This window comes from Balaenoptera acutorostrata, chromosome 13 (assembly GCF_949987535.1).
Source record: "Balaenoptera acutorostrata chromosome 13, mBalAcu1.1, whole genome shotgun sequence".
In the NCBI taxonomy this organism is placed as follows: Eukaryota; Metazoa; Chordata; class Mammalia; order Artiodactyla; family Balaenopteridae; genus Balaenoptera; species Balaenoptera acutorostrata.
The window spans coordinates 90,218,125-90,236,306 of NC_080076.1; the positions used below are offsets into that span (position 1 = coordinate 90,218,125).

At 40.1% G+C, this 18,182-nt stretch overlaps 1 protein-coding gene across 5 annotated transcripts in view; it reads left to right on the forward strand.

The window, feature by feature from the left end:
• The window catches only part of GLT1D1 (glycosyltransferase 1 domain containing 1), a 114,873-nt gene that overhangs the window by 42,376 nt on the left and 54,315 nt on the right, over positions 1-18,182 (forward strand). For all 5 annotated transcript variants that reach the window (XM_057526549.1, XM_057526547.1, XM_057526548.1 and 2 more), the window contains 2 exons: positions 8,799-8,835; positions 11,402-11,458. In XM_057526549.1, the coding sequence (XP_057382532.1) occupies positions 8,799-8,835; positions 11,402-11,458 (94 nt within the window). The remainder of the gene's footprint in view (positions 1-8,798; positions 8,836-11,401; positions 11,459-18,182) is intronic.

The window sequence follows — 18,182 nt, forward strand, 5'->3', positions numbered from 1 at the left end:
TCAAGATTAAGTTGACCGTTTGCCTGTCACCCAGGAGGTCAGCCACACCAAATCTACCCTAATCCTAGGTTAGCAGTCTTTGTTTTCAGACAGATGCTTTTCCAAATATAATAACAAGGCATTTGAAGAAAGGAATGGAGAAGTCAGCAAAAATTGTTTTGTCTTGGATGATGATGTCACAGGCAGCATCAAAAAAGCTCATAAAAGAAAGGATGAATTTGTTTTTATTGTTTAAAGTTGTGGAGGTTAGTTATTAAATTCGAATGTGAACCTGTTTTTTAATACAGCTTTAGTACTTTTTTTTTGGTGGATGATTTTTCAATAAAGTTCAGCTCAATACCTTTATTTGATTAGTTTTTGCAAATGGAAACTGTGTAGAAATAATATAAAGGTTCATTGTTCAGCCATATCTATGTAATGCTTTGAGATGGATTTTTGTGGAGAGACTACTTGTAGTTACGTGTTTGGAACAGTGATGCAGTTTTTGAGTAGTTAAGTTTCGTGCTGCATTATTGAACTGCCAGCTTTTGTTTTTAATTCTTTCTTCTTTATTTTGGTGAGCAGGCTTGGCTCAGGTACCAACTTAGTTAACCCTACATAATTATTATCAAACCAGAATCAAATTCCAATTATCCCAGGTTAGAAAGATTTATGGTCTTTGCTTCTTACTGCTTTTGTGATTTCATGTAGAGTCTGTATAGATAAATATAGTTTTGAGCATAAAATCTGGCCTAAAACTTGTTATTTTCTCAAACTTCATTTTTATAAAAACACATGCTCACTCTTGATACCAATACTGTTAATAGAAATACAAAAATGCAACCTACAAAGGTGAGCCATGGATGTAATTTACAGTTTTCTGCGAGTCACATTTTTAAAAGTAAGTGGAAACAAGGAAAATCAGTTTTAATAATCTGTTTTACTTAATCCACCTCCTGGAGTTAGCCAGCCTGCAAAGGATAAGGGTAAGGGTACTCTCCCCAAGACTGCCCTCACTTTTGACACCAACGGCAAGTTCAGGGGGTCCCCATAACCACCCTCAAGTTTGAGAAATGGCTTGAAGGACTCAGAACTCACCAAGAGTTACACTCGCTGTTATGGTTTATTACTGGGAAAGGATACAGACTAAAATCAGCCAAAGGAAGAGACGCAAGGGGCTGGTCCTCCATCGCCCTCTCCCTGGTGCAGTCAAGACATTTTACCCTCTGGCTATTGATCTGTGATCATCTCAACCTCCAGTTATTGATCTGAGACATATGCACGGAGTTTTGCCAACCCGGGAAGCTCACTGAGTTTGGTGTCCAAAGTTTATCCTGGGGCTTCATTGCATAGACTTGATTGATTGATTGCGCACATGGTTGAATCCAGTCTTCAGGCAGATTGATACCACTTGGCCCAAAGTGCCCAATTTCCATCACATGGGTGGTCTTTCCGGCATGGCCAGCCCCTACCTAAGACTGTTAGCTGTGGCTGTTCTCACCATGCCCCTTAGGAATCACATAGATTATTTCCTAGAAGCCCAGGGCAAAAGCCAGACCACCTCTTGGCCAAGGCCAAGTTCCTAACTGCTCAGCTACTGTATCCAAAATCTTATTATTTCAACACATGAGCAATATAAAAATGCCTAAGGTGCTATTTCACATTTTTTTGGTACTCCGTCTTTGAAATTGAGTGTGCATTTTACTTTTCGGAGGCACATTTCCATCCAGACCAGCTCCGCTTCAAGGACTCAGTAGCCTCACGGGCCCAGGGCTGCAGTATCGGACAGTGCAACATACCACAGATATGCACGTGGGGAGCATCCTGTTTCAAGATTTCCAAAACGTATGCTCCGATCTGGTCGTGGGAGACATATTAACACGAAGGAGACATATTAACACGAAGGAGCAAAGGAGTTCAACATATTTTGCAAGCTGTGGGTTAATTTCAGCCCTCTGAGAAAGCTAGGATGCTCCTTTGGAAACATTATTTTGGGACCTACTGTATAGCACAGGGAACTTATCTCAATGTTTTGTAATAACCTAAAAGGGAAAAGAATCTGGGGAAAAAAATAGATACGTCTGTATGTATAACTGAATCACTTTGCTGTACACCTGAAAGTAACACAACGCTGCAAATCAACTATACTTCAATTTTTTTAAAAAAAGGCAATGAGGGGGAAAAAAAAAGAAACATTATTTGGGAGGCTGTGTTGATGATCATCTTCTGTCTCTGGCTGACTTTACACAAATTAGTTTGCTTGCATTTCGATAAAGAGAGCTTTACTTTATCTCTTTTAATTTGAAGTGCCGTTGTTTGGGCCCGTTGTTATTTTTTGTTTAGTGTTGTTTATATCAGCCTTAATTTGACAGCGTGCCTACTCTGTAAGGGGCACTGTCCCAGGGGGCTTTTCACTGGCGTCTGCCTGCTGTGTAGTTAGTACTTAATCATCCAAGTTCAACATCGGGCGTGTTTTGGGATGGTGCTGCTCTGTTGCTTTGTGATATTATAACCTTGATTTGGTGTTTCTAGGAATTTGATTCACTGCACATGTCTAACTGTGATATATGCATTGTGCAAATCTAAAACTAGTCTAAGTAGAGTTTCGATTTCTTGCTACAGTGTGTAATAGACACTCAGAATGCAAATTTGGGCACTTCTAATTCTAGCCCATGTTTAGAATACTTTCTCTAAATTCACCAGACTTTTACCAGAAAATGTAACTATTTCACCAGTATAATTAAAAGCAAATTAGGTATACACATACCTTAATCGAAGGCTTTTCTCTCTGCAGAAACAATGATTGCGGTTTAATTTGTCTCCACTGGGTTCAAAACCCCACAGGTCTGTGTAAAGTTTAACTGCACTGTTCACATGCTTTTCCTAATAAGTACTCAGCTAAGAGGACTTTCTCTAAATTCAAATATTTATTTATGAACTATTTAAAAAAATCTTGAGCATGAGTAAATACTGTTTGACACAGTTACTGAATTCAGAAGAAGCGCAGTGATAACCAGCATGGCACATGGATACACTTTGTTGAGGTTAGTGCTGAGCTAAGCTTCCTGGTATTGTTACTTTTTAGTGATTTTGTTTAATTTGGAAACTTTGAGTCCCTGCCTTCTGGGGCCTAATTTATCTACCCTGCCTTGGCACTCTTTAAAGAAAAATAACTTTCTGGAAGCAGTTAGGCAATACCTAAAGAGATATTTTACTTTCATTGTGTACATATACTCATCACAATTCTTTTGGAAATTGAAATACAGAAAGCAAGACAGATCTCATTGGCTGTCACATGCCCGTTCAGGGCACAGGGGAGCTCAAAAGGCTGATGTAGGTGATAGTTGTTTTCTAATCTGAATGAGCTGCCTCTCGCCTAATTGCTGAATTATGTTGTCCTTTGAATTACTTGTTACTTCTTCTTCTTCCTGCGTGGCCCGTCGCTTTGTATTTGATCATCTCCAAAAATCACGTTGACAGCGCAGGAGCTACACAGACCACATCTTTTATTATAGTTTCTGTTGTAATGTGAACTTAAAAACATTCACCCCTCTGTTTCATCTTTGGAAACCCTAGTTTGTATGCTGGCCCTCCCCACAAATATCCTGTAAGGGAAACTCCAGGGATTGGTCATATCCTAGGAAGCTAATCATTTTTAATAACTTCTATTAAGATTGGCTTCCCTCAGAGATTTCTTGATAGAACTGCGAGTGTTTTTTGCATTTTTTTTCACCATGTGAGATCCCTGGGAATTGAAAAGTTTTAAAGGAACTCAAAGGATGGAGAACTCATCAATTTCAGAGCATAGATTCTGAGTTAAACTTTCCCATGACCTGGGGCACAAACTTTTGGAATGATCAGAAGCATTGCTTTAATTCATCAGATTGCAAAGGCAGAGGACAGTAGGGGAAGCTTTTGAATAAAATCAGCAATGATTCCATGTTATTTACTCCATAGATTTAACTGTATTTTTTAAAAAATTTTATTTATTTTTGGCTGTGTTGGGTCTTAGTTCCTGTGCTAGGGCTTTCTCCAGTTGCGGCAAGCGGGGGCCACTCTTCATCGCGGTGCGCGGGCCTCTCACTGTCGCGGCCTCTCTTGTTGCAGAGCACAGGCTCCAGACGCGCAGGCTCAGTAGTTGTGGCGCACGGGCCTAGTTGCTCTGCGGCATGTGGGATCTTCCCAGACCAGGGCTCGAACCCGCGTTCCCCACATTGGCAGGCAGACTCTCAACCACTGCGCCACCAGGGAAGCCCAATTTAACTGTATTTTATTTTTTAATCTTCCTGGGAATTTTCTTGCTGGCATTCCTATTTCTTGAGTTGCTGGGCTAGATTACGTGTTACACATGCATCCTTTGATTTTGCCCAGGGTTGTTTTAGTTTCATCTTTATTTATAGCCTGTTTCAAGTCAGATCCCATAAAACTGGATCCCAATTCAGTTCTCAGACTTCCTCCCCATCTCATTTGTGGATTTTTTCCTGTTCTTTTAAACAGAATTTTTAAAATTAATTAATTAATGGATTTATGGCTGTGTTGGGTCTTCGTTTCTGTGCGAGGGCTTTCTCTAGTTGTGGCAAGCGGGGACCACTCTTCTTTGCGGTGCGCGGGCCTCTCACCATCATGGCCTCTCTTGTTGCGGAGCACAGGCTCCAGACGCGCAGGCTCAGTAATTGTGGCTCATGGGCCCAGCCGCTCCGCGGCATATGGGATCTTCCCAGACCAGGGCTCGAACCCGTGTCCCCTGCATTGGCAGGCAGACTCTCAACCACTGCGCCACCAGGGAAGCCCGATTTTTTCCTTTTCTTGAAAAATCTTTCCTTGTCTGGTTCAGTTGCAGGAATTTAGTGACAAGGTTGTCCCCCCTCCTTTTTATTTTGAACATTACTATTATTATTATTAGTTTGCCACGCCATGTGGCTTGTGGCATCTTGGTTTCCCCGACCAGGGATTGAACCTGGGCCCTGGCAGTGAAAGCACTGAGTCTTAACCACTGGACCGCCAGGGAATTCCCTGAACATTATTTTCTTTCCTTACTTAAAAACAATTTCTAAGGAAAAAGAGAAGAGGGAGAAAAGAAGAGACCCATGTCCCCTGAAAAATGCCCAATTTCTGTGTTTTGTGATGTATTTTGAAAGCTAGACACTTACAGGCCATGATTTCTTCTAAGTAATTTGTAGCTATTTTTAAATGACTTTTAACAAAGCCATCATCAGAAGTTGTAAGTTAATATTTTTGCCACCTGGAGAGGATGAAATAGTGCATAGATTTTAAAAGTAGTATCTATTGTGGTTTCCATTTGGTAGAAAGTTTAATTTCAGAAGGTTATATTAATAAAAGAATGGGAAATCTTTTTGTTGTTGCTGTCTGTCTGGTATTCCATTATAAAAAGGCATAAATGAGCATTTGGGTCTGTTACAATGTCACATGTATTTATAGGTATTTGTAGAGCACTGACTTTTTATATTTAGTAGTGGGTCAAATTAAGTAATGGTTTCTCATAGACATTAAAAATGGAGAAAAAAATGGAAAATCTTCCCTCTCCACCCTTCCTACATACACACACACACACACACACACATAAACACACACACACACACACACATAAACACATAAACACACACACACACACACACGAGTCTTCTTTTTCATTTTATGCATCAATGAGCTGATCTTCCAAGGGAAATGATATATATAAGGACTTCGACTCATGTTGTTTCAAGGCAAGTGAAACAACAATAAATACTGAGCAAAGAAAGCCAATTTGTATTTAGAGCATTTTAATATAGAAAATGATTTTCAAAATCAATATAAGCCAATTGGCTTTTGCCAGATCGCTTTTCTTACCATGATTAAAAATAACTCAAATGCAGATTTCCTTTATACTGTGCCTCTGTTTTCTAGATTTGCTTGGATAAGATCTTCAAATACCACTCATGACATGTTTTAAAAGTCTATATTGGACTTGATACTTACTTATTTTGGGGGGGAGTTCAGTAGATTTTGGGGAAATAATCCTCAGAGATAGGTAAAATCAGCAGATAACCCCAGACATTTCCATATAGAGTCAACTTATTCTGTTTATAGAGTTGAGATACCCTTTTAATTAATTAATTTTTGTTTGTGCCCAAAGGAACTTTCTTGAGAGGAGCATGTGGGGTTTACATATTTCTAATTGCACGGCACAGTTCTAATGAAAATAGTAGTAAGGCTGTAAACTCCATTTTGCCTGACAGTCATGAATTGAATTTATATAGAATTATATTGAATCTGTTTTTGTCAAACACTTGTATTACCTTTAAAGTTAAAATGCTATCCGGGTATATTTTTGACAGTGCTTCAATATCCTTCTTATGGACGTTTTTTGAGCCAATGTTGTAGACTTAGGTCTGGTTAAAGAAGAGGTACTCTTAGCCTGCACTCCATTCCAGTACAATTTTCTTCAGCTTTCTAGTGAAATTATAATTTAACAAAAAGGAATATTTTAGGGCTCTAAGCTAAACTCTGATTTCAAATGGCTGCTATCAGCCATTTTTTTTTCCATTAAGGTTAATATCTTTTTTAACCAGTAGAGAAGAGATTTTTGAAGCTCTTTTTTTGCAGGCTCGCTATTTTACGGGCATTTTAAAAGGGGCTGCATCCTGCTATGTGGGGTATTGAGGAGGATACTCGAAGACTTTTAGAGGTCTCAGGTACCTCTGATGGATAAATATAAAATGTAATGCTAAGGTCAAAAGCAAAACCAAATCAAGACTTGTATCTGTACCAACTTCCTTTTTTTTTTTTTTTTTTTGGCCGTGCCGTGCACGGCGTGTGGGATCTTAGTTCCCCGACCAGGGATTGAACCCGCACCCCCTGCATTGGAAGCCTGGAGTCTTAACCACTGGACCACCAGGGAAGTCCCTCTGTACCAACTTCCGTTCAGCCGTCCTAAGATGGCCAGATGCTGCCTCTCCCAGAACCTTCCCATCCACCAGGCAGAGGGCAGGGTAACTCCCTCTTCTCCCCATTGATCGTCTCTCCCTTGTCGGGACTGCCTCACCTTTAGTTTGTTTCCCAAAACATAAAGCTGATTTGAGGATGAAGGTCAAAGTGGGTCAGCAGACCACATGCAATACGCAGGATCCTGGTCACCTTGAGGACCACCGGGGGCCCTTCACACACATTTAGGTAGAGAGAGCACGAAGATGCAACTTCTGTGGTGGCCACTCTTTACCTAGTTTAGTCGTTTCATGCATGGAACTGATATTTAGGCCACATGGTAGAAAGATGCACCTTTTTAGACTTTATCACCAAAATGACCATATCTTTGATCACTTACGAGAAACAGCCCTCTGCACCTACTTGACCCTGCTGCCCTTTAAAGCGGATTTCTCACTCTGCTCCTGTAACATCCACCTTTGGGTCTAAACCTGATTTTTAAAATATTTATGTCACTGTTTCAAAACGAGCTTGAGAAATGGATTCTTTTTCTCTCTAGTAGTTTTGTGAAGTTCCGCCAGAAAACACCACCAGGGATAGTAAGTTTATATCTGGGGACACATATCTAGATCAGTCATGCAAGTGTCACGGTGTCCCTTGATGTCAAAGAGGCTTTTGGGGAGGTCCTTACAGGGTCCTTGAGACCAGTCCATTCACATCCTGGAAGAATCTGCCCCCTGGTGCCTGTTCTCTTGTTTCCCAACATACTGGGTACCCCTCCTCCTCCATCCCCATCTCCTCCTCCATCTCCTCCTCCATCCCCATCTCCTCCTCCATCCGCATCTCCATCTCTATCTTCATCTCCTTCTCCATCTCCATCTCCTGCTCCATCCCCATCTCCTCCTCCATCTCTATCTTCATCTCCTCCTCCATCTCCTCCTCCATCCCCATCTCTTCCTCCATCTTTATCTTCATCTCCTCTTCCATCTCCATCTCCTCCTCCATCCCCATCTCCTCCTCCCTCCCCATCTCCTCCTCCATCCCCATCTTCTTCTCCATCTCCGTCTTCATCTTCTTCTCCTCACTCCCTCCTCCCCTTCCCCCTCCCCCTTTCTTCTCCAAAGGTGGGGAGTGTACTCTCTCTATTCAAGGATTTGTATCCACAAACAACATTTCCCAAAACTTCTGCCTTCAACCTCAGCTCCTGATATGCACCTGATGGGCTGTATCCTTGGCATGTTCTCTGTCTGAGCTTCATAACTTTTCTACTAACATAGTAACTATAAGTTTGTAATATTGCATTATGCCTGATTTAAGGGACATCTTTGTACTTCTTACCTTAGATAAGCTGTGTTTTTAATGGGCTAACCCCCATTAAAAGCAGAGGTAACTCTTTGCTCTGATAAAGTAACTAGTCTGTGAGTGGCTGTGTAGATGATTCTTTGTGATGTTTTCCAAGAGGATATTTTATATATATATATTTTTTTTTAATTAAGCCTTTCTTACAACACTTCTTAATTTTATTTATTTATTTATTTTTGCTGTGTTGGGTCTTCGTTTCTGTGCAAGGGCTTTCTCTAGTTGTGGCAAGCGGGGGCCACTCTTCATGACGGTGCGCGTGCCTCTCACTATCGCGGCCTCTCTTGTTGCGGAGCACAGGCTCCAGACGCGCAGGCTCAGTAGTTGTGGCTCACGGGCCTAGTTGCTCCGCGGCATGTGGGTTCTTCCCAGACCAGGGCTCGAACCCGTTTCCCCTGCATCGGCAGGCAGATTCTCAACCACTGCGCCACCAGGGAAGCCCCAAGAGGATATTTTTATGGCCTTCATTTTATTTCTAAACAGCAATGGGAATGGACTCGCAAACTTACTTTTTTTTCTTTCTCCCCTCTTTTCAAAAGCCACATGCTAAGGATAAGATCTATGTCCAGAGTCAAGGTAAGAAATTTTAAATATATATATATTTGAAAAAAAATGAGTCTTTTATCTTTTAGAGATACCTACTGAAATGAAATAACATGATGTCTGGGATTTACTTGAAAATAGTAGAATGGGTACACTTTTATTATTTTTAACATTAAGATAAAAATAGGAGTACATTATAAAAGAATAATTTAAAATGTAGAAGAATGGATAAAGAAGATGTGGCACATATATACAGTGGAATATTACTCAGCCATAAAAAGAATGAAGTAATGCCGTTTGCAGCAACATGGATGGACCTAGAGATTGTCATACTGAGTGAAGTCAGACAGAGAAAGAGAAATACCGTATGATATGTGGAATCTAAAAAGAAATGATACAAATGAACTTATTTACAAAGCAGAAACAGACTCACAGACTTAGAGAACGAACTTATGGTTACCAGAGGGGAAGGGTGGGAGCAAGGGATAGTTAGGGAGTTTGGGATTGACATGTACACACTGCTATATTTAAAATAGATAAACAACAAGGACCTACTGTATAGCACAGGGAGCTCTGCTCAATATTATTTAACAACCTAAATGGGAAAAGAATTTGAAAAAGAATAGATACATGTATATGTAAAACTGAATCAGTTTGCTGTACACCTGAAACTATCACTACATTTTTTTTTTAATAAATTTATTTATTTATTTATTTTTGGCTGTGTTAGGTCTTTGTTGCTGTGTGCAGGCTTTCTCTAGTTGCAGTAAACGGGGGCTCCTCTTTGTTGTGGTGTGTGGGCTTCTCATTGTGGTGGCTTCTCTTGTTGTGGAGCATGGGCTCTAGGCACGTGGACTCAGTAGTTGTGGCTAGCGACCTTCAGTAGTTGTGGTGCACGGGCTTAGTTGCTCCGCGGCATGTGGGATCTTCCCAGACCAGGGCTCGAACCCGTGTCCCCTGCATTGGCAGGCGGATTCTCAACCACTGCGCCACCAGGGAAGTCCCTATCACAGCATTGATAGTCGGCTATACTCCAATATAAAATAAAAAGTTAAAAAAATAAAATAAAATGCAGATCACAGATCACTTAAAAGAAGTGCAAATACTCTTATCAGTGGCATGTTTACAAAAGGAAAAAGAAGAGCTTGTCCGTTTGAGTTGAGTTGGGGCCCCAGAGCCCTCTGCCTCCATCTCCAGCCCTCCCTGCCCTCCCCAAGTCCTGCCCCTGTGGTGGTCTCTGACATCCTTTCCTGAGACCCTCAGTATCTCCTAAACACATCTAGTAAACCACTGACCCGCAAAATAGAGATCAGGGAAACAGTAGCTCCAAAGAACATGTAGCTGATTCTGAGCTTAGGTTTGAACCCGAGCTGAGCCCAGGGTCACGCGTACAAGTCCACCTTATAAACATCACATTATCAAGGCCCTAGTGGTTTCAGGAATACTTTTAGCAGCAGAATCACTCATCAAATGAACTCTTTCTTGGAGCCCCCATTTAAAAAACGATGCACTGAGTCAGTATGCATAAAAGGGATGTGTGAGTGTCAGGGCAGGCCTGGGGTTGGACCTTCCATTCCTCTGCCACGGCCCCTGGTTTATAGCCACGGAAGATGTTGGTGCTGCAGGAAAAACATGGGCTTTGATGCAGCGCGTGGGTTTGGACGCAGCCTCTGACACCTAACATTTTGTATCCCGATTAACCTCGATGAACCTCAGTTTCCAGCCGGATAAACTAGAGGACTCAACCTGCTTAACAGGGCTTAAGGGTTTCCAGGACCGGCTGGAACACATCCACTCACAGTCTCTGCTGGGGCAGGCGTGGAGTGGACTTTACTACAAACTTTACTAACTGTCGTTTGTATTAGTCAGTGTGAACGGCCAGCTTACAAGTGCCTTGGAGAGGCAGTTCGACGACTTAATTTACATTCCATAAAATTTCACATCTTTTCTGCTCTCGAGATAATCTGTTAAACGTTGCCTCTGGATTTTGGAAATCTTAAAATGTTCATTTTTTCAGAGAACTTTAAACTGAAAGCTGTCTGAAAAAGTGACACAGATAGCAGGAAATTATGTATGATTTACAAGGTTGAGATGAGGAATTTTAAATACAGACATAATTTCTATGTAATTTCTTTTAGAGTTTAGTTGGGAATGTTTTGGATACCTGTCACCTATGTGCATTTTTTAGGAACTTAAGCTTTCTGTGACTTAGAGACAGTTTGGCCCAGGAATGGATGGTGGGGTTGAAAGTGATGGATCTTTTCTCCTTGGGAACTGTGGGCGAATTTTATTTTATTTTTTATTTTTGTTTTTGGCCTCACTGCGTGGCACGCGGTATCTTACTTCCCCGACCGGGGATCGAACCCGGGCCCTCGGCAGTGAAAGCGCAGAGCCCTAACCACTGGACCGCCAGGGAAGTCCCCTGTGGGCGCATTTTAAACCTCACAGGCTTGGAGGGATTCATGGGAATTCAGCAAAGCCCTCAGAACTTTAGTTCTTTATAAGAACCGAGTATGACGATTATTTGAATGTCAACACAAAATAACTGGTTATGTCTCAACAACATGAACTTTCTTTTGTTCTCTTTCCTTTGACCCAGGAATTGCAACAGTGCCGAACACCACCTTTAACTGGAACACCTTCCTTCAGCGTTCAGGTAAGAGATGAAATCTTCTGGTAGGATTTTGACGCAAGTGCATCTTGCCAACTTGCATCAGTTCCTTGCTAGGTTCACATGGTTTTGAAGAAGAGGCTGTCAGGGTCGAAGAAATGGACTCTTTGGGTAGAACAAAGGAGGGAGCAAGGCACGATTAGAACAAACTTCGCTTCTCCCCGTTTGCCGAGGTGTCATCAGTGGTCCCGTCCCGGTGAGGATGGGCATGCAGCTGAGATGCAGGAGGAAGAGTAGTGCCAGCCTCTCTGACGCTGCTCTTCGGACAAACCTCCCAAACACCTAGTATCATGTGACATTTGTCCTTATTAAGGATGCCAACCTCCTGTGTTCATTCGGTGTTACTTTATTAGCTACACACATAAGAAGTGACTCTTGTGGGACTTCCCTGGCGACCCAGGGGTTAGGACTTGGCGCTATCACTGATGGGGCCGGCTTCGATCCCTGGTCGGGGAATTAAGATCTTGCAAGCCGCGTGGCATGGCCAAAAAAAAAAAAAAAAAAAAAATGTGACCATTGTAAGATGGAGATAAGATTAAGAAACAAACTTTTAAACCACTTGAAATCTCAGCACCAAAAAGGAACTGCTATTAGTGTTTTGATATATCTTTCTCAACAATTTTACATATCTATATTAATGCTTTTCATGCATTTATATATAATATTAAATTATAGCTGTATTAACCTATTATATATTTTTGTCTTTTAAAATCACGTAAATATATAAATATGTGATATTTGTATATTTATTGTAAATGCATAATATGTATGATACCTATATTATATTATATATAGATTATATATAGATTATATATAATTAGGTGTGACTTTATATTTTATGTTTAAATAATACATATGTATAAATAATCATATATATAATGATTTTTAAAAGACAAAAGTAGAGTCAAACTGTACTTACTGCTCTAACCTGCTTTATTTATTCATTATGTTAGTAACAATATGAGCTAACTTATTCATTTTTAAAAATTTCTAAACTAAAGTAAAATTTACGTGGCGTGAAAAACAGACCTCTAGGGTAAGATTAGATGAGTCCTGACAAATGTATAAATACCCTAATCCAGACAGATCACATTTCCACTGCTCAAGAAAGTCCCCTCTTGTGCTTTTCCACATTTAATTCCCATCCCTCTGTAAGGGACCCCTATTCCAATTTCTGTCATCATCGATTCGTTTTACCTGTCCTTGAACTTCATCTAAGTGGAATCATACAGTAAGTACTTTTTGTGTCTGGCATCTTTTTTTGCTCAGCGTAATGTTTTTGAGATTCATGCATATTGTGTGTATCTGTAGCTCCTCCTTTTTTATTACCGAGTCCTATTCCATTGTATGGATGTGTCACACATTGCTTCTCTGTTCTCCTGTTGATGGACTTTTGAATTCTTTTCCATTTTTACGTACTATAAATAAAACTGCTCTCCACGTTCTTGTGCAAGGATTCTGGTGAATAGCTTGAGTGTAGGGTGGATACACGCTTAACTTTATAAAAGAAGAGCCGAAGAGTTTTCGAAAGTCCTGTACCATTTTACAGTCCCACAGACGTTGATGAGAGACCGAGTTATGACACGTCCTTGCCAACAATTGCTGTGGACAGTCTATCCAATTGTAGTTATCCTAGGGGATCCTGAAATGGTGTTTGACTGTGGTGTTGGGCATTTACGTGTCGATATCTTCCTTGGTGAGGTGTCTAGCCAGGCCTTTTGCCCAAATGTTTTAGTGTGTTGTCTCTGAATTCTTGGTCTGCAGGAGGGTTTTGTGCCTTCTTTTTTTTTCCCCGCTGGGTACAAGCTTTTTGTCAGATACATATATTGTGAATGTTTTCTTCCATTCTCTGGTTTACCTTTTCATGTTCTTAACTATGTCTCTTGAAGAACAGAGGTTTTAAATTTTGTTCAAGTCTAGCTGATCAGTTTTTTCTTTCATAGTTAGTCCTTTTGAGTCCTGCCTAAGAAATCTTTGCCTACCCTAAGGTCAAAAAGATATCTTCCTTGTTTTTTCCTCCAGAAGTTTAAGCTTTTCCATTAGGATTGTAATCCATCTGAAATTAAATTTTGTGTGTGGTATTAGGAGGTAGGGATCGAAATTCATTTTTTTCTGTAAATTCCAGTATCATTGAAAATGTTTTTCAGTGAATTGCTCTGGTTCCTTTGCTGAGAATCAGTTTACTGTGTGTGTTCCTTTGCGTCTGTATAAATCTACCCTTATGCCAGTATCATGCTGTCTTGTTGGTGTAGATTTATGGTACGTCTAGAAATCAGATAGGGTTAGCCTATGACTTTGTTTCAGAATTGTTTTAGCTCATCTAGGTTTTTTGCATATCCATATACAAAATTTAGAATCATCTTGTCAGTTTCTATAAAATCTTGTTGCATTGAATCCACAGATCATTTTAGAGAGAATTGCTTTCTTAACAATAATTTGTCTTAAGATCTCTGAACATGATGTGTCTTTCCATTTGCTTGGGTCTTATTTATCTTCATAATGATTTTTACAGGTCTTTCATGTCTTTTAAAAATATTCTTAAGGATTTTATTATTTTTGATGTGCTATAAAGGTTTTCTTTTTAATTTCAGTTTTGAATTTTAGTTGTTGCTAGTATATAGAGATACACTTGATTTTTGTAATACATTGGCATTATATCTTGAAATATAAATTTGTTGGTTCTAATTACATCATGTTTTTAATTCCTTTATTGCATTTAACATTCTATAAATGTATCCAAACAATCCTTTTGGCTGGGAATTTAGATTTTTTAAACACTTTTTGATATGCAGTGATGAAAGTGCTAGGATTTTAATCTTCATATGTTTGCCCAATTGTTTTCTTAGGAGCAATTCCTAAAAATAGAATTGCTGGATTAGATTATGCATTTAACCAGCGCTTTCACACATCTTACATGAGGTGTAGGTGTGTCTCCTTGGAAAGGTGACATCAGGGTGCACGTCCATCAGTGGAGCTATGAGGGTACCATGTTCTCTACATGCAGCGCCATTGCGTTTTCTGTGCGTGTTATGATCCAAACATAATTACGGTGTTTAAGCAAAGTTTTATTGTATTGTACAATATCTTTAAGTGTAAAAAGTTTAGTTGTCCACAAATGAAGCCCCTAAGCGTATGCTATTTGGGATTATAACTGCCTTACAGGCTGATCAGCCCTGTAATTCTGGTAAAGGTACTAGAACAGCTAAAATTATCTCAGCAAATGCAGTTTGAGGCCTAAGAAGTCATCTCTTTTAACCTGAAATACTTCTCTCTAAAGACGACAATGCAGAGGTACGATTGGGGGAGTTGAAGTTGCAGGTCCTGCTGTAAATCTCAGAGAAGAAAGTGAAAATGCAAAATCAGTGCCCTGCCCTCAGCAGACAGGAAGACACCCCAGGCCTGTTTTTACTCCGAAGACTTCAGACAAAACCTCCAACACATACTCCGTGTCAGCGTTCGCTTCCCTTGAAAAGAAGAAATTTCCAAACATTTGATTAGAAATAATTTTCCAAGTGTTTTACATCAATCTCAGCAAGAATGGCAGAACTCTTGTCAGCATTACAAATGAACCCACACCATCCAATTGCTTTATCATGTCAGGAAGTGTAAGCCGTTATTCAGAACCAGGAGGCCCATTTTAAATGGCCTGTTGTAAGGTTATTCCATCCTCTGTATATCAGAGGTCACTGTTGCGGTGTAACTAAGATTCATAATTTCCAAAAGGAGAGTGATTTGTCATCAAGGTCTGTACCCTGATGGTTGCTTGTTTTCACCGGTCTTACTGTTGAGTGATTAACGGAACAGCCAGGAGATTTAAAATACTCCGCAGACAACATCCCCTCTTGGGAATGTTGGCTTCAGTTTACTCTTAATGTGTGCGATCAGAAGCTGTAAACGCGTTCAGAATATATGGGCTCAGGGAAGCTCCGGCGGGGACTGTGGGAGCTGACTGCTGGAGAATGGCTTAAGAGTTAAGATGGAGAATTCAGCGGCGTCTCAGGGTTTTATGATCAGGTGTCTGTTCTCATTTCTACAGTCATTCATCTTTGTCAACTTTCAGACTCCAGAGGTAGACCATCTTTCTCACCCGTCCTCTATCTCACCCTGGCCTCTGGAACATTCTAAACCTATGATTATGTTTTGTCACTTCCACTCTGGGCTGAGACAGTGAAAACAGAAGTTACAATGAATTTGATGCAGACCGTTAGTGATCAAATACTCACCCTCTGGATTTCTATGAACTGTTAACCTTGAAATCAAAGGTAGTGGGTTGGGAAGGGCCTCACTGAACACTGAATATAAATAGGTGGGTAGCGGATTAGTCCCCAGGGTTTATAGTCACCTTCTTAAATATCTGATGTCAATTTCAGGGTTAATTTTCCTTTAAGGTATGTCTCGGGTTAGCTGAGAATGTTCAGTAATATCTCTAAGCCCAAGCTAACAAATTAACTAAGTCTCCTTAGTTTAAAACATGAAATCAGTTTTATGCCAACCAGATTCCATGATCAAACAGGTCAACTAGGAACAAATAAAGAATAAAATAGATTAAAGGCACTAAGTGGCATTGTTATAATTTTTCACGCGATGTTCTCATTAGCACTTCCGATCCGAAGGTATGTGTTTAGACATCAAGATAGTTATCTGGTCTTTGTGTTTTCAGGTGCATCTTAAATGTTATGATTCAGTGATCCAGGATTTTTGCTTTTAAATGCCAGTAAGTAATGCATCTAGAGTAATGGTGCCTCTCAGGCCATCAAATCCCGAAACTGTGAAAGCTTAAACTTGACCCGGACACACCTTCTTGGTTTTTATTTTCATTTTATTTCTATTTTCATTGTTTATTTAATTTTCTCTCTCTCTTCCTTCAAACTCTATTTGTATTTCTATATGGAAACTCTCATATGCAAAACTCATATGGTCATATTTTCCTTCCTCAGGCTATTCCTAGGAAAACTCACTTGTTTTTTCACATGGAAAATTCATGTCATTAGATCCCTGTATGCGTTCACAGCCCCCCAAATGAGATTTTTCAGCTAAAAGTCACTAAGTCTAATCAACAGAAGTTCTTGAATTCTTTTCTCCTTATAATCACGCATGAAAAAAAAAAAAAAAAAAGAGCTGCTGGAATAGAAAACGGCAAAGAAAGTGGCTTAAACGTGGATCGGGTTTCTATTCTAGAACCAGCGGACGGATGAGTCACTTAGAGGATTTGGGAGCGTGGTGCTTAGTCTCTTGGGACCGCTAGGGTGCCAGACCATGAAATCAACACGTTTCGTTGTGGAGATAAAAATACCGTTCTCCAGGAAATGGTAATATCGGAAAGACACGTAAATGGTTGCATTTGTAAGGGATGAGTTCCAGCCCTGACTTGTGCGAATCCCAGATGTGAGAGGAAATGTAAAGAGAAGAAAAATAAGCTTGGGGTTCAAATGAGGAAATGAAATCTACTAAAAAAATTAAGTAGGTACCTGCCTCACCTCCAAACCTCTAGAGGCCAGCACGTTTTAGTTCTTTTTTAAAATCTGAGAATGAACACGGTGCATTTCCCTGAAGTTGGCCAAGGCCCTGGGAGAAGCTGAAATGGAATTACTTAAGAGTTGATGCGTCCATGAGGTCGGGCCTGAGACCTTAGTTGTTTGATCAGGATTTTTGAACTTCATTTCCTGAAAACGATATTGGTGTATGTGAAAAGTGCATGCAAGCTCTCAAACCCAAATGCTGTCTCTGCATTTAATTAAGAAAAAAATATTTTTTTTAATCCTAGAATAAGACAAAGCCAAAAAACAAAAAACAAACAAACAAACAAACAAAAGACAAAGCCTTTGGTTCTTTGTTTGATCCTATGCTAATATAGGTTTCTAAATTCCCATGACATTTGATCTCCTGCCCAAGAAGAAGAGGGGGAAAGAGGCAAGAGAATATGGGGTTAACTCCTTCTCTCTCTAGGGTCTGGTAGGTCGGGGGGGGGATCTCAAAATCAGTTTAGTGAACTGGGCAGCAGCACCTTTAAAAATTGAAATGAAATAGAATAGAAAATATCAGAGCGCCTTGTATGCAATAGGTCTAAATGATTCTTTGAAACTGTACTGTGTCTGTGTGTGTCTGTGTGTCTATATGTATAAACACATATTTCATGTGTACAGGGTTGCAGTATAGTGTGTACATCTTACTGTAAGTCATAGTCAGAACATTCTGAAGATCAGTGTTGTAAATTATGGATTATTCTCTCTCGAGGTTGGCTTTCCTAGGGATCCTGGGGTGGGGTACGTAGAGGGCCACTTTTCTCCAGCTTTACCTCACCAGAAGGCCAGCGGGTCTTCCGAACCTGCTGTCCTGAGTAGCTAACACGTGTCAAATCGAAGTCAAGGAACAAAGTAGGTTTCCAGAATCTACACTTGTCACAAAGCAAAAATAAAGAATTAGATGCAGCCTTTTTACCGAGACATCACATCGGTTCTTAAAATAGGGCTTTCTTTGGATGCCATCTCTGGATGCCGTCTTTGTGTTTGTTTTGTTTTTGTATTTACTTTTTTTCAATTTGGTAATACAGTTTCTCTGATTTCCCCCTCTTTTTGGTACTTCCATGGTTCTCCTTCTACCTTCCTTTTTTTCACTCCTTTTATATAGTTGAATGGATATTCCATGTATTTACATGATGATGATGATGTAAGGGATGTTGTATCCTTCTCACTGTATCACACCTGGAGAC